This window comes from Emiliania huxleyi (assembly GCF_000372725.1).
Source record: "Emiliania huxleyi CCMP1516 unplaced genomic scaffold EMIHUscaffold_257, whole genome shotgun sequence".
NCBI classification, from domain to species: domain Eukaryota; phylum Haptophyta; order Isochrysidales; family Noelaerhabdaceae; genus Emiliania; species Emiliania huxleyi.
The window spans coordinates 123595-139804 of NW_005200110.1; the positions used below are offsets into that span (position 1 = coordinate 123595).

At 63.9% G+C, this 16210-nt stretch overlaps 5 protein-coding genes across 5 annotated transcripts; 1 reads left to right on the forward strand and 4 right to left on the reverse strand.

Moving 5' to 3' along the window:
* Positions 1-55: 55 nt before the first annotated feature.
* EMIHUDRAFT_237811 (hypothetical protein) lies at positions 56-1366 on the reverse strand (the record flags this gene model as incomplete). The annotated part of the gene is made up of 4 exons (XM_005777751.1): positions 56-82; positions 289-388; positions 459-781; positions 965-1366. The coding sequence occupies 4 exons, from the start codon at positions 1364-1366 to the stop codon at positions 56-58; spliced, it is 852 nt and encodes a 283-aa protein (XP_005777808.1).
* Positions 1367-5406: 4040 nt separating this feature from the next.
* On the reverse strand, positions 5407-6243 carry EMIHUDRAFT_367415 (hypothetical protein). The gene is made up of 2 exons (XM_005777752.1): positions 5732-6243; positions 5407-5618 (listed from the first exon to the last, which is right to left on the reverse strand). Exon 1 carries the CDS (start codon positions 6003-6005, stop codon positions 5736-5738), a length of 270 nt encoding a protein of 89 aa, XP_005777809.1. The 5' UTR covers positions 6006-6243; the 3' UTR covers positions 5407-5618; positions 5732-5735.
* Positions 6244-11966: 5723 nt separating this feature from the next.
* EMIHUDRAFT_457581 (hypothetical protein) lies at positions 11967-13331 on the reverse strand. The gene is made up of 4 exons (XM_005777753.1): positions 12606-13331; positions 12461-12505; positions 12150-12248; positions 11967-12061 (listed from the first exon to the last, which is right to left on the reverse strand). The coding sequence occupies exons 1-4, from the start codon at positions 13271-13273 to the stop codon at positions 12046-12048; spliced, it is 828 nt and encodes a 275-aa protein (XP_005777810.1). The 5' UTR covers positions 13274-13331; the 3' UTR covers positions 11967-12045.
* A 234-nt stretch (positions 13332-13565) lies between these two features.
* Positions 13566-14984, forward strand: EMIHUDRAFT_115570 (hypothetical protein; the record flags this gene model as incomplete). The annotated part of the gene is made up of 1 exon (XM_005777754.1): positions 13566-14984. One exon carries the CDS (start codon positions 13566-13568, stop codon positions 14982-14984), a length of 1419 nt encoding a protein of 472 aa, XP_005777811.1.
* A 121-nt stretch (positions 14985-15105) lies between these two features.
* EMIHUDRAFT_443676 (hypothetical protein) lies at positions 15106-15706 on the reverse strand (the record flags this gene model as incomplete). Its single annotated transcript, XM_005777755.1, has 2 exons — positions 15106-15586; positions 15662-15706. Coding segments are annotated over 2 exons (286 nt in total), but the record flags the coding sequence as incomplete, so codon positions are not given.
* Positions 15707-16210: the final 504 nt, after the last annotated feature.

Below are 16210 nucleotides of genomic sequence, written 5' to 3' on the forward strand. Positions count from 1 at the left end.
GGAGACCCTCACAGACCTTCGGTTCACCCCCTGTTCCGCATGGTCCGCGGCGGCGCTACATGCATCCGTAGGCCCCCCTATTCTTGTTCGAGAAAGGCGGCGGGTCGGAGAGCAGCGAGGAGAGACGGCAGCGGCAATGTCCGCCGGGTGAAAGCCCTCCCCCTACAGTCCGACCTCGGCCTCCTCCTCCTCCTCGTCCTCCTCCTCGTCCTCCTCCTAATGCCCCTCCCCGTCCCCCTGCCCCTCCCCGTCCGCCGCCTCCTCTGGCAGCATCTCGTGCAGCGAGACGTCCTCCAGCAGCTCGCCGTCGTCGCACTGCACCGAGTATAGGCTCGACGTGCCGTCAAAGCCCACGACCTCGCCCGGGTACAAGGCGCCGCCGGAGTACCTGCTCGCCGACGAGGGAGTGTGAAGAGGCGCTGTTCACAGCAGCAGCTCCGAGAGAGGCACCAGAGCACCGGATGGCGCAGCGGCCTCCCACCTCGAACGGCGCGTCCTCCTCCTCGTAGCTGCTGGCCTCGGAAGGCCCTGCTGCGCCTTGCGGCGGTGCTTGCTGCGGCGGCTGCTCGAGCAGGCGGGCGGTGGTGTCCCGGAGGTGCCGCGCACGCGCCAGCGCCGCCTCCTCGGCGGTGGCGAAGAGGCCGAGAAAGTTCTGCTTGCCTCCAAACCCCACCCTCAGCTCGTACTTCTTGCGGCCTCGCTCCTTCGGCTTGAAGATCACGTTCCTGTAGCCGCTGCTGCTGCTGCTGCTCGTAGCCAGCGTCAGGCCCTCCCGCTTTGCCTGCCGGGCTGCCTCGGCGCCAGCGGCAGAGGAAGGCGCAGGTGGCGGCGGCGGCGGCGGTGGCGGTGGCGGCGCGATGAGATCGCTGGTGTCCCTGCCCGCCTCCCAGCGGGCGTAGAAGAGCGCGGCCTGCTCGGCGGTGGCGAAGCAGCCGAGGAAGGCAGTCTTGCCGCGAGTCTTCACCTCCAGCTTGTACTTCTTGCTGCCTCGCTCCTTCGGGCAGTAACTAACGCCCTTGTAGCCGGTGCTATTGCTGCTCGTGGCCAGGGTGAGGCCCTCCCTCTCCGCCTGCCGTATCGCCTCGGCGCCAGCGGCAGTGGGAGCCGGGCGAGGCTGCAGCAGCTTGGCGGCGTCGGCGCGGCCGTACTCTGAGCGAGCGTAGGCAGTGGCCGCATCTTCGGCGGTTTCGAAGTAGCCGAGGCGGACACGCTTGCCGCCATCCCGCACCTTCGCCTCGAACTTCTTTTTGCTGCGGTTGTAGAACACGTTCTTGTAGCCAGTCGAGCTTGTTTTCTTGGCGGCTGGGATCAACACGAGGCGCCCGGAAACCTGTGGCCGCCGATCGGACGCCATTTTGTCGAACATTTTCCCAAAGAAAATTCTTTTTTTTGAGGTTAGCCTTCTTTTTTTGAGCTTATTTTTTTGACATGCTTTGCATGCAGAGGGCCCGTGGCCCTCGGGCTCCGAACGAATAAAAAACTCGGGGAGGCGTGCAGGTTTGGCTAAAAAGGAACAGAGGTCCCCGCCCGCGCCCCCGTGTGCCGTGTGGTGTGACCCTACTGTCTGAATACGTTTTCCACGTATTCCAAATGACCTCCCAGAGGCCTGTATTCCACCCGTATTCCACCCGTATTCCACGTATTCCATGGAATACGCCGTATTCCAAGCTCCAAAAATGGACGTATTCCGTATAAAATTTTCTTCGCTCCGCGAATTCAGACAGTAGGGGTGTGACACGCCTGGGCATACTTAGGCTATCCCATAGGCGGTTGATCGGTCTGGAATTGCGTTGCGTCGTGACACTGCTGGCAGACACCCTCACTCTCCCCGCTGTCCGGCATTCTTACTTCTTCTTGTAGTCTTTTTAAAGCGTCGACGGTGCCCATCGTCGACATCCATTCATAAACCAGTGCACGGTGGAGTGCGTTACGGCGTTCCTTCCCGCACGGTGGACCGCCGACGTGCTCAGCGAAGACCGATGCTGTGCAGAGCGCCGCCATGCGGCCTAAACTAGCCAGTGTCCGCACTGGCCGCCCGCACAGGGCATGACTCGCGCCTCGAACTAACGTACCTGTATCTCACCAAACGCGAGAGTTTTACCAGTGCCAGGGAGAATGACAGTGACGTAGCGGTGCCTGCGGGGGGAGGGGGGGGGGGGTACGATTTTGCTGACCCCTTACAGGGGACTCATAGGCGCGTGGCGACTAAAAGGCGGCGGCTCGCAGACGCACTTGGACTTGGCAGCATCGCACAGCGTCGTGACTGGCCCCTTCTTTATCGTTGACCAGGCAAATGGTCCGCCGCACTTCACCGCCATTTCTCCAGCCTTCTTGCCGACCCAGATCTCGAAGCCTTTGAGATACTTCTTCGTCCTGGAAGGATTGATCTTGGTATCCGGGGTGACGGTCACGGAGCTGATGGGTGACCTAATGTGTCAGGGGAGGGGGGTTGCCAATGGTGAAATGCCACGAGAGGGGAGAGGGCGAGGAACGCCGGGGTGCCTTGGCGAGGAACGCCGGGGTGCCACGGGCTGGTCTTCTTCTTGCTCTTGCCAAAGGTCTTGCTTTTGCCGTCGGTCACCTTGGCCAAGAACTGCGAGCACGAGCCGTAGTGTGATAATGGCACAACCTAGATCTAGATAGTGGCTATGCGTGACGAGCCTTCTTGGCGAAGCTGGTGGAGTGGCCCGTCGACATCCGCGGCTTACTCAGCCCAAGTGCATCCGCTGGAGTCGGCGAAGAAGGCAGCGGCGAGGGCGGCGGCGTGAGTGGAGATGGCGCAGCATAGTTTGCAAGAATCAGGCTGCGGGAGATGAAGTAGTGAGAATCGTCGTATACGTTCGTGCCACCGTAGCTGCAGACCTTGTAGGCGGACCGGATCGGGTCGAAGGAATCCGGTGGCTCGAGCCGCACCACGACCCGGCCATTGTTTACTTTGCCCCTGGCGCCGTCTGGCGTGGCCATACCCGTTCGGCAGCGAGAATTACTGCCGCCGCGCCGGCGCAGTCCTTCTCCGTGTCGGGCTGGAAGAGGGCGATGGTGTCGTGGACGTAGAGGAACGTCAGGGTGTCGCCGTCGCTGAAACCGGCACCAGAGAGGGTGAGCGTCATCTCCACGCCAAGGGCGACAAAGCCGTACTGGTTGAAGCAGCTGGGGTTGGAGCAGCTGCCGATGGGCTGCAGCGGCGGCCCAAATGCCACGTCCGGCGGGGGCGAGGGGGGCGGTGGCAGTGAGGGCGGCTGTGGCGGCGGTGACGGCGAAGCAGAAGGCGGAGGGGGCGACGGCGGCGGCGGTGATGGTGGCGGCGGCGAGGGCGGAGGCGGTGACGGAGGAGGTGGGCTAGGCGGCGGCGGCGAGGGCGGCGGTGGCGAGGGCGGCGAGCTCGGAGGCGGAGGGCTCGGCGGTGGCGGGCTCGGCGGTGGTGGTGACGGAGGCGGAGGCGGTGGCGACAGCGGCGACGGCGAGTAGTCAGTCTCGATGATCACCCCCGCTTGATTGTGCACCCCTGTACCCCTGTGAAGGCTGCCAAGGGGCTGCCGACTAGCGTCAAGGTCCCTGTGGCCATAAAGATGTTGGGGCCGAAGCAGTCTGAACAGCTCCGCGAGAGAACATTCTGGTATACGCTGCAGCTGTCCATTGTCACTTCATTGCGTATGAAGATGCCACCACCTTGATACACTGCAGTGTTGCTGAAGATGTTGCATCCGTGCATGACCGCACTACCACCCGAGACCGCAAGGCCGCCGCCAGCATAGGCGGTGTTTTCAAAGAAGTTGCACCTGGTCAGCGTTAATGTGCCCCAGCTATCGAGACCAGCCCCGCCCCAGTATCCAGGGTCCAGCGTGTAGAGGGCCCGCCCGGGTCGCTACCGTCGCCCGCGCAGGTCGATCGGCTGACGACCATCTTATCGCCGGTCCATGCGAGGGAAAAGACGTTTTGGTCAAAGGAAGGACGGCATTCTGTCAGATAACTGAGGGCGAAACGAGAATATGGCCTCGAGATGTCACGGATTGAAGAAGCGTCTCTCGCCTTGAAAAACCGAGAAGCGGTTGGTCAGGCCATTGCCGGAGACAAGATAAGAACTTGACTGACAACTCTCTCAACTCTCTCACAGCAGACAGGCTCGACACAGGTGCGGACAAGATAAGAATTTAAACAAAAGAACTCTCTCTCACAGCAGACAGGCTCGACACAGGTGCGAACTGGCGCGTGCTAGTACTATCACCGGCACACCACCGGAGCCGCCTAAGCGACTCCGTTAAGAGCGGCAATGCACTTAGCACCGTGCACAATGCCGCTGTCCCCGCACGCTAGCTCGTTCACCGTCTGCCACGCCACGGCGGTGTGGAGAACGACAGACAAGCGCTGCATCTGCAGCCCGTGCCAGTTCTTGGTGGTCCATGTGACCTCATCGAGGTGCTGAGCGTGCGAAAGTTTGTTACTCAGCTGGTCCGCCGCCTGCCGAAGAATTTTGCGGACGCCGTCCCCGAAGCCGCCGAACGTCTCGAAGTCGAGCAAACGCAGGTCGCAATTCTTCTCCCGCGCGAACCGGTAGTCGCCCTTCTCGTAGCGGGCCGTCACAGGTGCCCCCGCCTCCGCCTCCCCCTCACTCTCCCCCTCCTCCTCTTCCGCCGCCGCCGCCTCCGCCTCTGCATCCTCCGCCTCCCTCCCCCCCTCCCCCACCTCCCCCCCCCCCAAGATAAGAATTTTACAACAAAACTGTGCAAGATAAGAAAGCTAATGCTGCTAAGCAGCGATGTTGCTACATCCCGTTCATACTCCTGCGACGGTGTATCAGTGTCACCTTTTATGCCTCTATTGGACCTGCAATCTTCGGTTGCATCGCGACTTTGATAACAACTCCGCTGGGTGCGCTTCTTAGCTCCCCGGCCCTGGGTGAGGTTGCTAATTGCACTCCAAGTGCTCCCCAAGTGCTCCTCCTCCTTCAACTACTTACGGTTCCATTGGATTTCCTTCCTAAAGCGAGCAAGGGCGGCCAGAGTGTCACCACGGTCGACACCTTCTCGAGAGCCAGAGACTCGAAGCGGTGGAGCAGCGGCTGAGCGGCCTGCCATGCACTAGAGCCGTAAAGTACGCAGACGAGGGGAGGGTGCAGGGTCGGGTGCGTCGGTCGGCCGGCGGAACCTGTCCGTCGCGGCGGGTGTCGGGACGTGTAGTCGCTCCGCGGTGGCACGTCTCCCTCCTCGGCGCTCGGGGGCGCGGGGCGCGGGGCTCTACTTCCTCTATTTGTGTCCGCCTCCCCGCCCGCGGCCCGGGCGCCCGCGCGCGCGCGGGGCCTCGCCGCGCCGTCCGGGGTGTCCGGGCGTCCGGCGCGCTCGAGTTTGCGACTTGCCCTCGCGCGCTATCGCCTTGCGCGTCCGACCGGCCTGGTTCAGCTTTGACGTTCACAAAATAGATAATGTTGTACAAAACACGCTCACAGTGGGCTGGTGGGGACCGTCGACATATCACGGAGTTGTGCGCCACCCCGCCTCCGCGCACCCGCTGTTGCCGAGCTCTCCGTCTGTGAACATGGCACATGCAGTCGCGATAGCACTCTCTCACTCCCTCCTCTCCAGCGGCGGCGTGCACGCGCGGTGGTGGATCACGACTCGGACCTGCAGGCGGGCGGGCCGGCGGTGAGGGAGGGCGTGGGCGGGCGAGGGAGGGCGAGGGAGGGGCGGGCGAGGGCGGGCGGGGAGAGGGAAGGGGTAGCGGGGGTGGCGGCGACCCGCTCAGCCGCTCTTGAAGAGGAGGATAGCAACCTGGCCCAAGTAGAAGTAGATGAAGTGCTTCGTCTCGTGTGTGACGTACGAGCCAAAGTTGCGGCCGACGATGCAGTGCCAGGTGGGGTTGTACTTCTTGTCAAACTCCTTCTTGATGTACGCGGCCAGGTCCTTCTCGATGTTGTACTTCTCCAGCGCCTGCGTCGCGCAGTCGACGGCGTCCTGCTGCATGTCCTCGGACATGTCTGCATTCTTGATCACGGCTTTGCGGTCACCCATGGCTGGTTTGGACGCGTACCTGCGGCGGGGAGGGCGAGGGACGGTTGCACCGTGGGGCCCGCGACCAGCGGTGTCGGAGGCGCCGGCAGCGCAGGGGGCGCAGCCAGAGTCGGGCAGGGGAGCGGGCGCGCTCGGGCCGCCGTCGCCGCCGCTTGGCCTCCCCGGCGGCGGAGGCGGTACGGAGGCGGAGGCGGAGGCGAGGGATTGGGAGCGCGCCGACCCTCCTCACCAAAAGCGCGCGGCCACTCTCACGCGCGAGCAGCCCGGCGGCGCAGCTAGAATGGAGGGCGCGGGAGCGGGGCGGCTCACGTTGGGAACGACCAAAAGCTGGCGCCCGGGCCCGCGTAACGGTGGGGTCCCTGGCTGGTGCTGGTGTGTGTGTGTGTGTGTGTGTGTGTGTCTTGTCTTGTGGTTCTGTGTGTCGCTCCTGTGTGACCGTCACGCTACCCTGCCGTTCGGGCGCCGCTCACCGCTTCGCAGCGAGCCCGGGCTCTACAAACATCTCCGTCGCGAGCTTCGCACGCCCCGCGGGTCCGTGTGACTGTAGCTGTATCTCCCAAACATCTCCCGCAGCTCAAAGCGATCTCGGCCTAATCTCCACGGCTCGAGATTGCACGAGATAAAAACGGCGCTCTCGAGGTGGGGCGCCAAGACCTGATAGCGGAGCGCGTAGAACGTGCGCTGCCGATGTGCACAGAGCCCGGGATGGCCAGCATCCGCCCTCGTGATCGCGAACGGCGCCGGTCGACGCGTGCGGCTCTGCGTCAACCAGTACGGAGCCCGAAATGCGTCCAAAAGTAAAAAAAACAGCTTTCCGCGCCTCTTCACTGCTCGGCGAGCAGTGAAATAAATAAATAAATAAATAAAACGGACACCTCTACTAGGAGATGGGTAAAAAGGAACAGGTCCCCGCCCTGCGGTCTTTGTGCAGGGTTCTTTGTGGGTGTGGTCGGCGACTAGCCGGGGTCGTCCTCCCGATGGGGACTAGCACTAGCCGTCTTCCACATGGTCCCTCGGGTCCCTGCTGCTCCTAATCTCGTCGTACATCCTCCTGCTGATCTCAGCAACATCCTGCTCCCTCCCTCGTCTCGCCCTGCGCGTCTGCTCCGCCTCCCCGTCGTCTGCCCTGCGTCGTCTGGTGACGGGTCCTCCGTAGTCGGTCGAGGTCGCCGCCCTCCTCGTGCCTCTTCCCAACGTTTCCTCGGCGGCCGATGCCGTCTGCTCCGACTCCGCCGTCCCCGGGTCTGCCCTGCCCTCGTCTGCGCTAGCTTCTGTTTCGTCATCACTGATGTCCGTCCTCTTCTTTCTCCTCTTCTTCTATGCTTTGTACATCGCGTCGATTCCTTTTCGCGTGAGCACCAGCCTGAAGCCCGCCCAGCAGCTGAACCGCTCCCTAAGTCGAAGGAGCATCATCAGTCTCACCCACTTCGCTCGCTGCCCACCGTCTCCGCTCCCTCCCGCTTGAGAGCCGCCGTCGCGGCCCTCGTTCGTCCCACTGGCTGCTGGCCTGTCTGCACGTTACCTCCGTTATCCCTCCTCCTCCGCGACTCCCTCAAGGCCGGCCGAGCCTCCTTCCACCCAGTGAAGAGCTTCCTCAGCCGCCGCGCAGGCGTGTTCCGGGGGCCCAGTGGAGCATTTCATCTAGTGGCGGCACCAGCTCTAGAGAAATTTATAATTTCTCAGTGGGGTTTTGAGCGGCCGCACTCTGCTCGCTACCCCCCCTGCACAACTAAGCTCATCCCTGCTGCTAGGGGGGGGGGGTCTGACCCCCCCAGCAGCAGAGCGCTCCTGCTGGGGGGGGGTCCCGACCCCCCCAGCAGCAGAGCGCTCCTGCTGGGGGGGGGGTCCCGACCCCCCCAGCAGCAGAGCGCACTGGACCCAGCTCTCCCGCCTCCTCGCCGCCGCCCCCCCCTCTCCGCCCTCGGTTCGTGTTTAAGCGGTACTCGTACGCTCGAGGCGGTTGTGTTCGCCGCGCCTTCGAGCCCAATACACCTTCGTCGTGTCGAGTGCTGGCGTTTTACTAAAGACTTGTGACCATGGTGAGTCTATCTTGTACTACCACACAACACTCGGTGTCAGAGCGTCGCGCCTACATCAATAGTCTCATCACCGAGTGATTGCTGGCCTGTGGCGTATGACCTCGCGCGGATATCACCAACGACGAGCATGCGAAGATAGGGAACAATATCTTGTACAGCCCGCTGTGCTCCCCGCTGTGCCACGGCGTACGATGGGCTGCGAGAGCCGTATCTTCCCTCCTTGAAGCAGAGGAGCCGCGAGGCACGAGAGGCGTAGAAGAGAGGCTGGCGTGCCCCGCACCTCCCGGTTGGCAGTAGGAGGGCCCGCCGGTGAGACCACTGATTTTGATGCCGACTACAAATTCTCGCCACTGGAACGCATGCTACTTACAGCTGCTGTCTGTACAGAGATGCCAGCACCCCCCACAGGCAGAGCGCTCCTGCTGCTGGGGGGGGGGGTCGGCCATGAGCTTAGTTGTGCAGGGGGGGTAGCGAGCAGAGTGCGGCCGCTCTTTGACATAGTGCTTCTGCCGCCCGCGCCTTATCTTTCGTGCTTCGTGCGTGTGAAATCGTAGAGCTCTAGAGTGCGGCCGACCTGGAATTCTTTAAAATCTGAGTTACTGCCACACGGTTCTTGGGGTTTCACGTAACAAGTACGCACAATCAACCAACCACCCTCCCCCTAGAGCTCTACCTACCTACGTTACGCGGTGCGGAGATCCTGAATTCTCCTCAGCCCAGCCGCACGGTGCTCCTCCAGACACGCTGCTGACGGCACGGGTGCGGGCACGGACCCCTCCCTCTCCCCCTGCTGCAGCAGCCACACCCCCCCGGCTCTCGCGCTCCGCCGAGGGACGAAAGGCTTGTTAGCCTTGAGGCACTCTCTAATCGCCTTTGAGATCACACCGACATTCGCATATCCGCTGATCTGGCCGAAAATGAATTGAGCCCCGTGCTAAGTTTGACTCCAAGTGCTCCAAGTGCGGACCAGCGCTCCGTAACGCCCACCGACTGTGAACCCCCATTCCCAGGGCCTCCAGGGCTCGCACCTAACCTAACCTCTCACAGACCAGCGCACAGCGCCATAGGACGTATTTTCTTCTCAATAACAAGGCTGTGAAATGTCTCTTATGCACCAGGCGCATGGAATATGTAACGGGGCTGGGTGGGTCCCTGCCTGGCGCGTCGCGAGGAGGAGGAGACGACGGCGCCCTTCTGCGCCCCGCCTGCGGGTGCCCCAGGGCGTAACGGGGCAGGGATGTGGGGTCCCTGGTTGGTGCTGGGGCACAGTCAGTCCGCCATAAAAACGGTATCGGTGGAGTGCTCTCTACTGCCTGTCACCGCGTTTCCTGCGCCGGCCTTCGCCTTCGAGCTCGCAGTGGGTCGTTTTGAGTGTCATCCCCATCGCTCTTGTCGTTCTGCCTCTCCCCGCTTCGAGGCGTCTCTCTGCCTCCTCCCTTTCCTTCTCCTCGGCCTCACGTTGTCGATGTCGCCTCCGTCGCCAGCAAATACACGCATTCGCCGCCCACTCCATTTCTCGTATCCTCTCCTTTCTTTCCTTCTGTCCCTCTTTCAGGCGTTCTGTTTCCGCGGCCACTCGTTCCTTCCTCTCCGCCTCGAGTCCCTTCCTCTTCCCTTCCCGTGCTTTGATTATTGATGCCGCCGTCTGCTGCAGTGCCTTGAGTGAAGTCACCACCCGTGTGTCATACTCCCTTATGATGTCTTCTGGCGGGTGGGAGGATGTAGGTGCGGTCGAGGCCGAGGACTCACCAGAGGCCTGCATGTTGGCGCTCGCGCTGAGTAAGGGCGGATCTGATGGGCGATCGAGTTGGTTTATACATTTTTCCGAATGAAGAGCGGTGAATATAGGGCGAAGTTCCATTTTGTGTGGCGTTACTCTCTCTCTCTCTCTCTCTCTCTCTCTCTCTCTCTCTCTCTCTCTCTCTCTCTCTCTCTCTCTCTCTCTCTCTCTCTCTCTCTCTCTCTCTCTGCGGCTCTGTGTCATATGCTGGTTCAGAAGACTGGCGCGCATGACCTCTCCTTGTGGATCGGCTGCCGGCGAGCCCGGCGCGTCGTTGAGCTGGCTCCTGTCGTCTAGACGTGGAGAGTTGCGAAGGACGAACCGCCTTCCCCCACCACCTTGTGTGTGTGGAGAAGTTTACCTTGCGAGCGTTATATAAACAAATAAATAAAAACGGACACCTCTACTGTGAGATGGGTAAAAAGGAACAGGTCCCCGCGCGTTGGCCGTTGCGAGCGTTACGCGCAACAGCCAACTGTTCACCTCATCAGACGGGGCCAGGATACGCTTTCGTGTTGGGAGGACGCTGCGGTTTGCTGTGGCACAAACCCTCCCAACACCAATCCAGATTAGTGGCCTCTTCTGTGTCTCTGCGACTGGCCAAGCAGCCCAAGCTGCAAGCGACGTCGGAGAGCTGCACTCACCCTGGTAATCGATCTCCCACTTTTATGAGATGTTGCAGATCGGTCGCCGACGTGCTCCTGTGAGTGGAGCGAGATTTGGGGCCGGTCATTCACGCGGGGTGAGGGGGAGAGCAAAGAGGGTGGGGGGTGGAGGGTGGGTGGGGGGGGGAGGGGGGTTGCACCTGTTGTGCAACCCTCGCATGCCGTCACCGCCAAATTTGCGCCGCGACTCCCCAATCACGGCTCGCGACTCCGCGGTGCGTACCAGCTCAACGCCAAAGGGATGGTAGGCGGCCCGCAGCTTGAGCAGCCCGGTCACGGCCATCGTGAGCCAAAGGTTGCACTTGCAGCCGCCCCCGCCTGTTGCGGCCGCGCTGTGCGAGCAGTCGATGCCGACCGAACGTACCCGCTCGCACGGTGTGCTGCTTAGCGTGCGGGAGAGGGCCTGTTCAAAAAAGAGCCTGTAAAACGAGAGAGAGTCGTGAGGGGACGACCACCCGTAGTGGGAGGATGCCTCCCAGTGCTTCCGCGGGATGTACGTCACTAAGTCACCCGCACGTCGGTCCTTGTAGATGGTGTCGCCGTTGCGCAGCCCGTCCGCTGCAATCGAGCGGCCGCCGCGGCTGCGCATGCGCGCATCCGGCCTCGCCTTGACGACCCACGCGTAGCGGCCGCCGCACTCTGCCTCACGGGCGCTGATCAGCTCTCTGCATCGGTCTAGCCGATCGTACTGCCGCATGCACAACAGGCCGCATCGCGGGCCGCGCCGATCGGGCGTGTCCTCCCACGCCACCGGCCTCAGCATGCGCATTGCTGGCTCGAGCTCAAAATGAGACACCTCCTTCCACTGCCCCTTGGCGGTGTCGTCGCCGCTGCTGCTGACAACGCCGAAAAAGTCGGCCTGTTTGGACTGGTTGCGGAAGAAATTAGATATGGACGTATACACCTCCGGCCGCGGGAGCGTTCTAACAAAGCCGACGAGGCAGATGGCGACTCCCAGGTCCGGTCCTACGGGGCACTTGGGCATTCGCTGAAAATCGAGTTGTTGCGCGGAAGGTAGCCGCCGAGTGAGAGCGTCTCAGGATTGTCATCCTTCTTTTTTCGCTTGCTTTCTTTTTTCCGTAAAAATCTTTTTCGAACTTTGTCCAGCGTATGCCCTCATTTCTTCTTTTGCCTCCACGCCTCGCCACAGAAGCCGCTCAGGGAAGCAGGCGCAGCGCCGGCGGTGTCGCGCTCCACGAGGGGGGGGGGGTCCCACTAGCGGCTCTGCGGCTGAACCAGAAAGTGCGATGGACTAGCGATAAACTGCGGGGAAGAGCAGTCATCTCCCCGTCGCACGTACACTACGCACGTACGCGTCGCAGTCGCACGAACGCGTTAAATCAGGGCGCGTAGAGCCGGCACGCCAGCAAATCGTCACACATCCATACGGGCAAACCGCGCTCTACCCGCGACGCACAGGACGATTTTTTTGTGTTATCCGCGTGCCGCGTACGCGGCAAAACATTTTCCGTCGATATTTTAAGGTAACGAATATTACAAGGTAACACGCTTTGCATGGCGAGAGTGACGAAACAGTAGTAATTCGCGACAAGCAGCTAGCACCGGTGTAGCCTGAGATGGCACTAGACGAGGGGGCCGCGCACAAAAAGCGAGCGAACACAGAGCAGTGTCCTAACGGCTTGCTTTTGGGGTGCCTCACATCCGGTAGTAGCAGCACTTGTACCACTCCGTCGAGTCGCCGAGGTCGTACGCGAGGCCCGCGCGCCAGCCGCCCGTCGACTGTGTCTCGAGGTTCCAGCTGAGGCGGTCGCCGGGAGCCGCCTGCACGCCGCGGCAACGGTCGGGCCAGGCCGCGCACTCCTCAAGCCGAGATGCCGATGCACGCGGCGGCGGCACGCGCGCGCGCCTCCCGCATGCCGCCGAGATATAGCCGAGATACAGCCGAGATATAGGCGATCACGCGCGCGCGCCTCCCGCATGCCGCGCTTGATCGCCGAGTCGGCGTAGTACAAGAAGAGGTCCGGGTCGGAGCTGAAGCCGATGGCGTGGGCCGGCCTGAGAGCATGTGCATCTGCATCTGCATCTGCAGCGCGCGCATGTGCAGTGAGGTGGTGTGCGCGCGGCGGGGCTTGGCAGGGAGCGGCGTCGCTCCCACCAGCGGTAAAAGTGCACGCCGGCCTCGAGGTTGTCGCTCCTCGTCGCGCCGCCCTCGAACTCCTTCTCGCCGTGCGTCGCCTTGAGCACCGTGTCTCGCCGGCCCCACGCGAGCAGCGAGAAGGCGAGTGCGCTGCCGTCCTCGAGCGTCTCGCGGTCGGGAAGCGGCACCCCCACCGCCTGGCCGCGCTCATAGCGGTCCGTCGAGCGCGCGCCGGTCATCGACAACGCACCGAGCAGCACATATCGCGCGTCGCGCGGCACCGCCTCGTCAAGATCGGCGTCGGAGGTCCGGTGCTGGTACGGGGCTTGATATGCCACCTCCCAGCCGGAGCCCGCGCCCTCCACCGCGTGAAGCGGAACGTCATGCAGCACGCCGGGCCGGAGCATCCCGCGCTCGTGCAGAGAGAGCACCTGCCGGTGCTGCTCGGCTGCGCCCTTTTCGTACGGCCTCGCGGCTCCCGACGCGAAGTGCCGCCGCATCGTCTCCCAGGCCGCTCGCTCGGGCAGGGAGAGGCCCTCGCCCGGCGCCGGCCGGGTGAAGAGCGACGTCGAGCGCGCAAGGGCGCAGAGCGTGACCGAATCGCACATCTCGAGGACGAGCAGCAGCGCGTCCTCGCCGAGCGTGCAGAGCGTGGGAAGCTGATCGTCAAGGGTCGGATCGACCATGTCGTACCACCGTAAGAGCGCAGCTGTGAGCGCTGTCAGAGGTGTTTCGACACCGATATCGTTCAAGGAGAACGAATTTCACGCCGCATTCAGGAGACAGCAGCAAAATGACGAATTCCACGGAGTTTCCCCGGGGTTTCCCGAGGAAACTAGAGGGTGTTGTAGGGAAACGAGCAGGAAACACGGAAAGGAAACCAGGTAGGGTGGGAGAGGAAACCTTCGTACAGGCAAAATTATGGTTTACCTACATTAAGGGAGTAGAGCAACGGGCGAATTCTTGTTGCCGGTTGCAATGCACAGGCGCACCGCGGTCGTCGCCGGCATCGCTGGCGTCGCCATCTCGGTACTCGCACCTGGCGTCCTAGCCCGGCTGTGTGGGCCGCGGTTCTGCGGCCGCCGTCTCCTCGCCACCCGGCCGGCGCGAGCGACGGCGTCGGAGTGCAAAGGCGACTCCACTCCTAACACCGTCCTCCACCTGAACGCTGCGGGCGCGTCGCCGATGCCGACGGAGGCGCGCGACGCGATGGTTGGCTATCTCGAGTACGAGGTCGAGGTCGGAGCGTACACAGCGCAGAAGAAGCGTCCGCACGCTGCCCGGGAGGCGCTCGCAACGCTGCTGCGCTGCGACGTGGAGGAGGTCGCGCTGCTCGACTCGGCTCAGGCAGCATGGGCGCGCGCTTTCTACTCTCTCAACTTCACCTCCTCCGCCGACCGTATCCTGTGCTTTGCCTCCGAGTACGCGGGCAACGCGGTGGCCTACTTGCAGATGGCCAGGCGAACGGGCGCTCGCATCGAGGTGCTGCCGATGCGCACCGACGGGATCGCTGACGTACCCGCGCTCGAGGCAGCCCTGCAGCGGACGACGACGAGTGAGCGAGCCGAGAGGCCGGGGAGGACGCTGGTGGCGCTCACGCACATTCAGACGAGCGAGTCGATCGTCCAGCCGGCAGCGGCCGTCGGGGCGCTGTGCGAGAGGTACGGCGCCGTGTTCCTGCTCGACACATGCCAGTCGGTCGGCCAGCTGCCGGTCGACGTGCGCGCGCTCGGCTGTGACTTTGCGTGCGGGACCGGTCGCAAGTGGCTCCGTGCGCCGCGCGGCACCGGCTTCCTGTACGTGCGGCGTCGGGCGCTCGACGAGGCGACGCGATCCGGCTCGACGAGTCTGTTTGGCGAGCCGCCGCTCATCGACCACTCGGGCGCCGTCTGGTCCACGCCGGACAGCTACACGCTGCTGCCCGATGCCAAACGTTTCGAGATGTGGGAAGCGGACGAGGCCGCTCGCCACGGGCTCGAAGCAGCAGCCGTCGTGTGCCGCGCCACCGGCCCAGCGCGCAACTTTGCCCACGCGACGCGGCTGGCGGCGCGGCTGAGGTCCGGCCTGGCGGCCATCCCCGGGTGTGTGATCCGCGACGCGCCGCCGAGCTTCGACGAGGAGGTGGCTCGCAGCTTGGGCGCGGCGCGGTGCGCCATCGTCACCTTCGAGGCAGAGTCCACCCTCGGTGTCCGATCGGCCGACCTCCACTCCGCGCTCGAGGCGCGAGGCATCAGCGTCTCGGTGTCGCCATCGACCCACCACTTCGAGCCTGCCGCCCGCGCACGCCCCTCCGTCGTGCGCATCAGCCCGAGCTACATCAACGCGGAGTCGGAGATCGACACCGCCCTTGCCGCCATCGCCGAGGAACTCGCACGGCTGGCGGAGAAGGGAGCTTGACAGTTCCACGTCGCTCACAACCGCTCTGACGGTCTGAGGCCAGCCTCCCGCCGGCTCAGTGTGTGCTACAAGTAACCCTTCTCCCGGGCAAGTTGTGTCCTCACATATTGTGTCACAAAAAACACATTCTCTCGAGACGAACCCGCACGAGCACGACCATTCTGCCACTGCACACCGCATCGCAGGAGGACGGAGTACTGTGTATGGCCGCGAAGGTTGCCCGCCCTTGCCCTACCTCCAGCAGCAGCACCGTTGTGTATGTGGCGAAGTTCATCTCACCCTGGGACGGCCACTCGCTCCCTCGTGCGCTCGCTTGCGCACCACGCATCGAGCGCCCATGCGTGTCAGCCAAAGAGTGCTATCAACAGCCGGTCCGTTTGCTGTACGAGGTTGCCCGTCGGCTCGATGCCCAAAGCTGCGTTGGCCTCCCGGACGAGGCGAACGAGCCCGCCGTCGCCGGGCAGCTCGAGCGCAGCGCAGACCCGATGCACCTTCGCCGGCAACGACTCGCCGGCGACCGCGCGGACCGGCGCCGCAGACAAGACGGGCGCCGTCGGCGGCGCGTGCGCGGTGGCTTCGCGCTCGAGCCGCATCGCCTTGGCCTGTGGGGAGGTTCCGGGAAGGTTCAGAGAAGGCTGATCTCGCTCGAGCCGCCCTGGACCATCCGTCGGCGCCGCCTGGGCCATGGCGTCCGCCGCCTCGGCCGCCTCCTTCGCCGCTTGCGCCTCGCGCGCCTCCGCCTCGCGCGCCGCCGCGGCTGCGCGCGCCGCTGAGGCCGCCGCCGCCTCCGCCTCTCGGGCGAGAGATGCCGCTCGCGAGGCGGCTTCCGCGCGGACGGCTGCCACCTCCCGCTGCGATGCGGCCTCGCGCGCCGCAGCGGCCTCGCGCGCCGCAGCGGCCTGGCGCGTCATAGCCGCCACCCTCACCGCCTCCGCGCGTCGCAGACGCTCCCGCTCGCGCGCCGCTTCGTTCGCCGTCTCATCCGTCTCCGCCACCTCGGTCGCCCGCGTCGCCTCCGCCGCCTGCGCCGCCTCCGTCTCTTGCTGCTGCCGTGCGCTCCAAGCCGCCGCCCCCGGCGGCGCCGGTGCGACTGCGGGGGGCGGAGGCGAGTCCTGCCCTGCCGCGATTCGGGCCGCGTGCCCTGCGGCGAGGGCGCGCAGCGCGTACTGCAGCGAGTTTGCGCCGCCGCCGCCACGCGCCCCGGCGCCGCCACGCCCCTCCGGCTG

Coding starts and splice junctions, on each gene's coding strand:
- EMIHUDRAFT_457581 (XM_005777753.1), bottom strand. CDS start 13,273: ATGGTCGATCCGACCCTTGACGATCAGCTTCCCACGCTCTGCACGCTC. Junction 12,506..12,605: donor GGCGTGCACTTTTACCGCTG/GTGGGAGCGACG, acceptor ACATGCTCTCAG/GCCGGCCCACGCCATCGGCT. Junction 12,249..12,460: donor TCCGACCCGGACCTCTTCTT/GTACTACGCCGA, acceptor CGACCGCCTCAG/CTGGAACCTCGAGACACAGT.
- EMIHUDRAFT_367415 (XM_005777752.1), bottom strand. CDS start 6,005: ATGGGTGACCGCAAAGCCGTGATCAAGAATGCAGACATGTCCGAGGAC.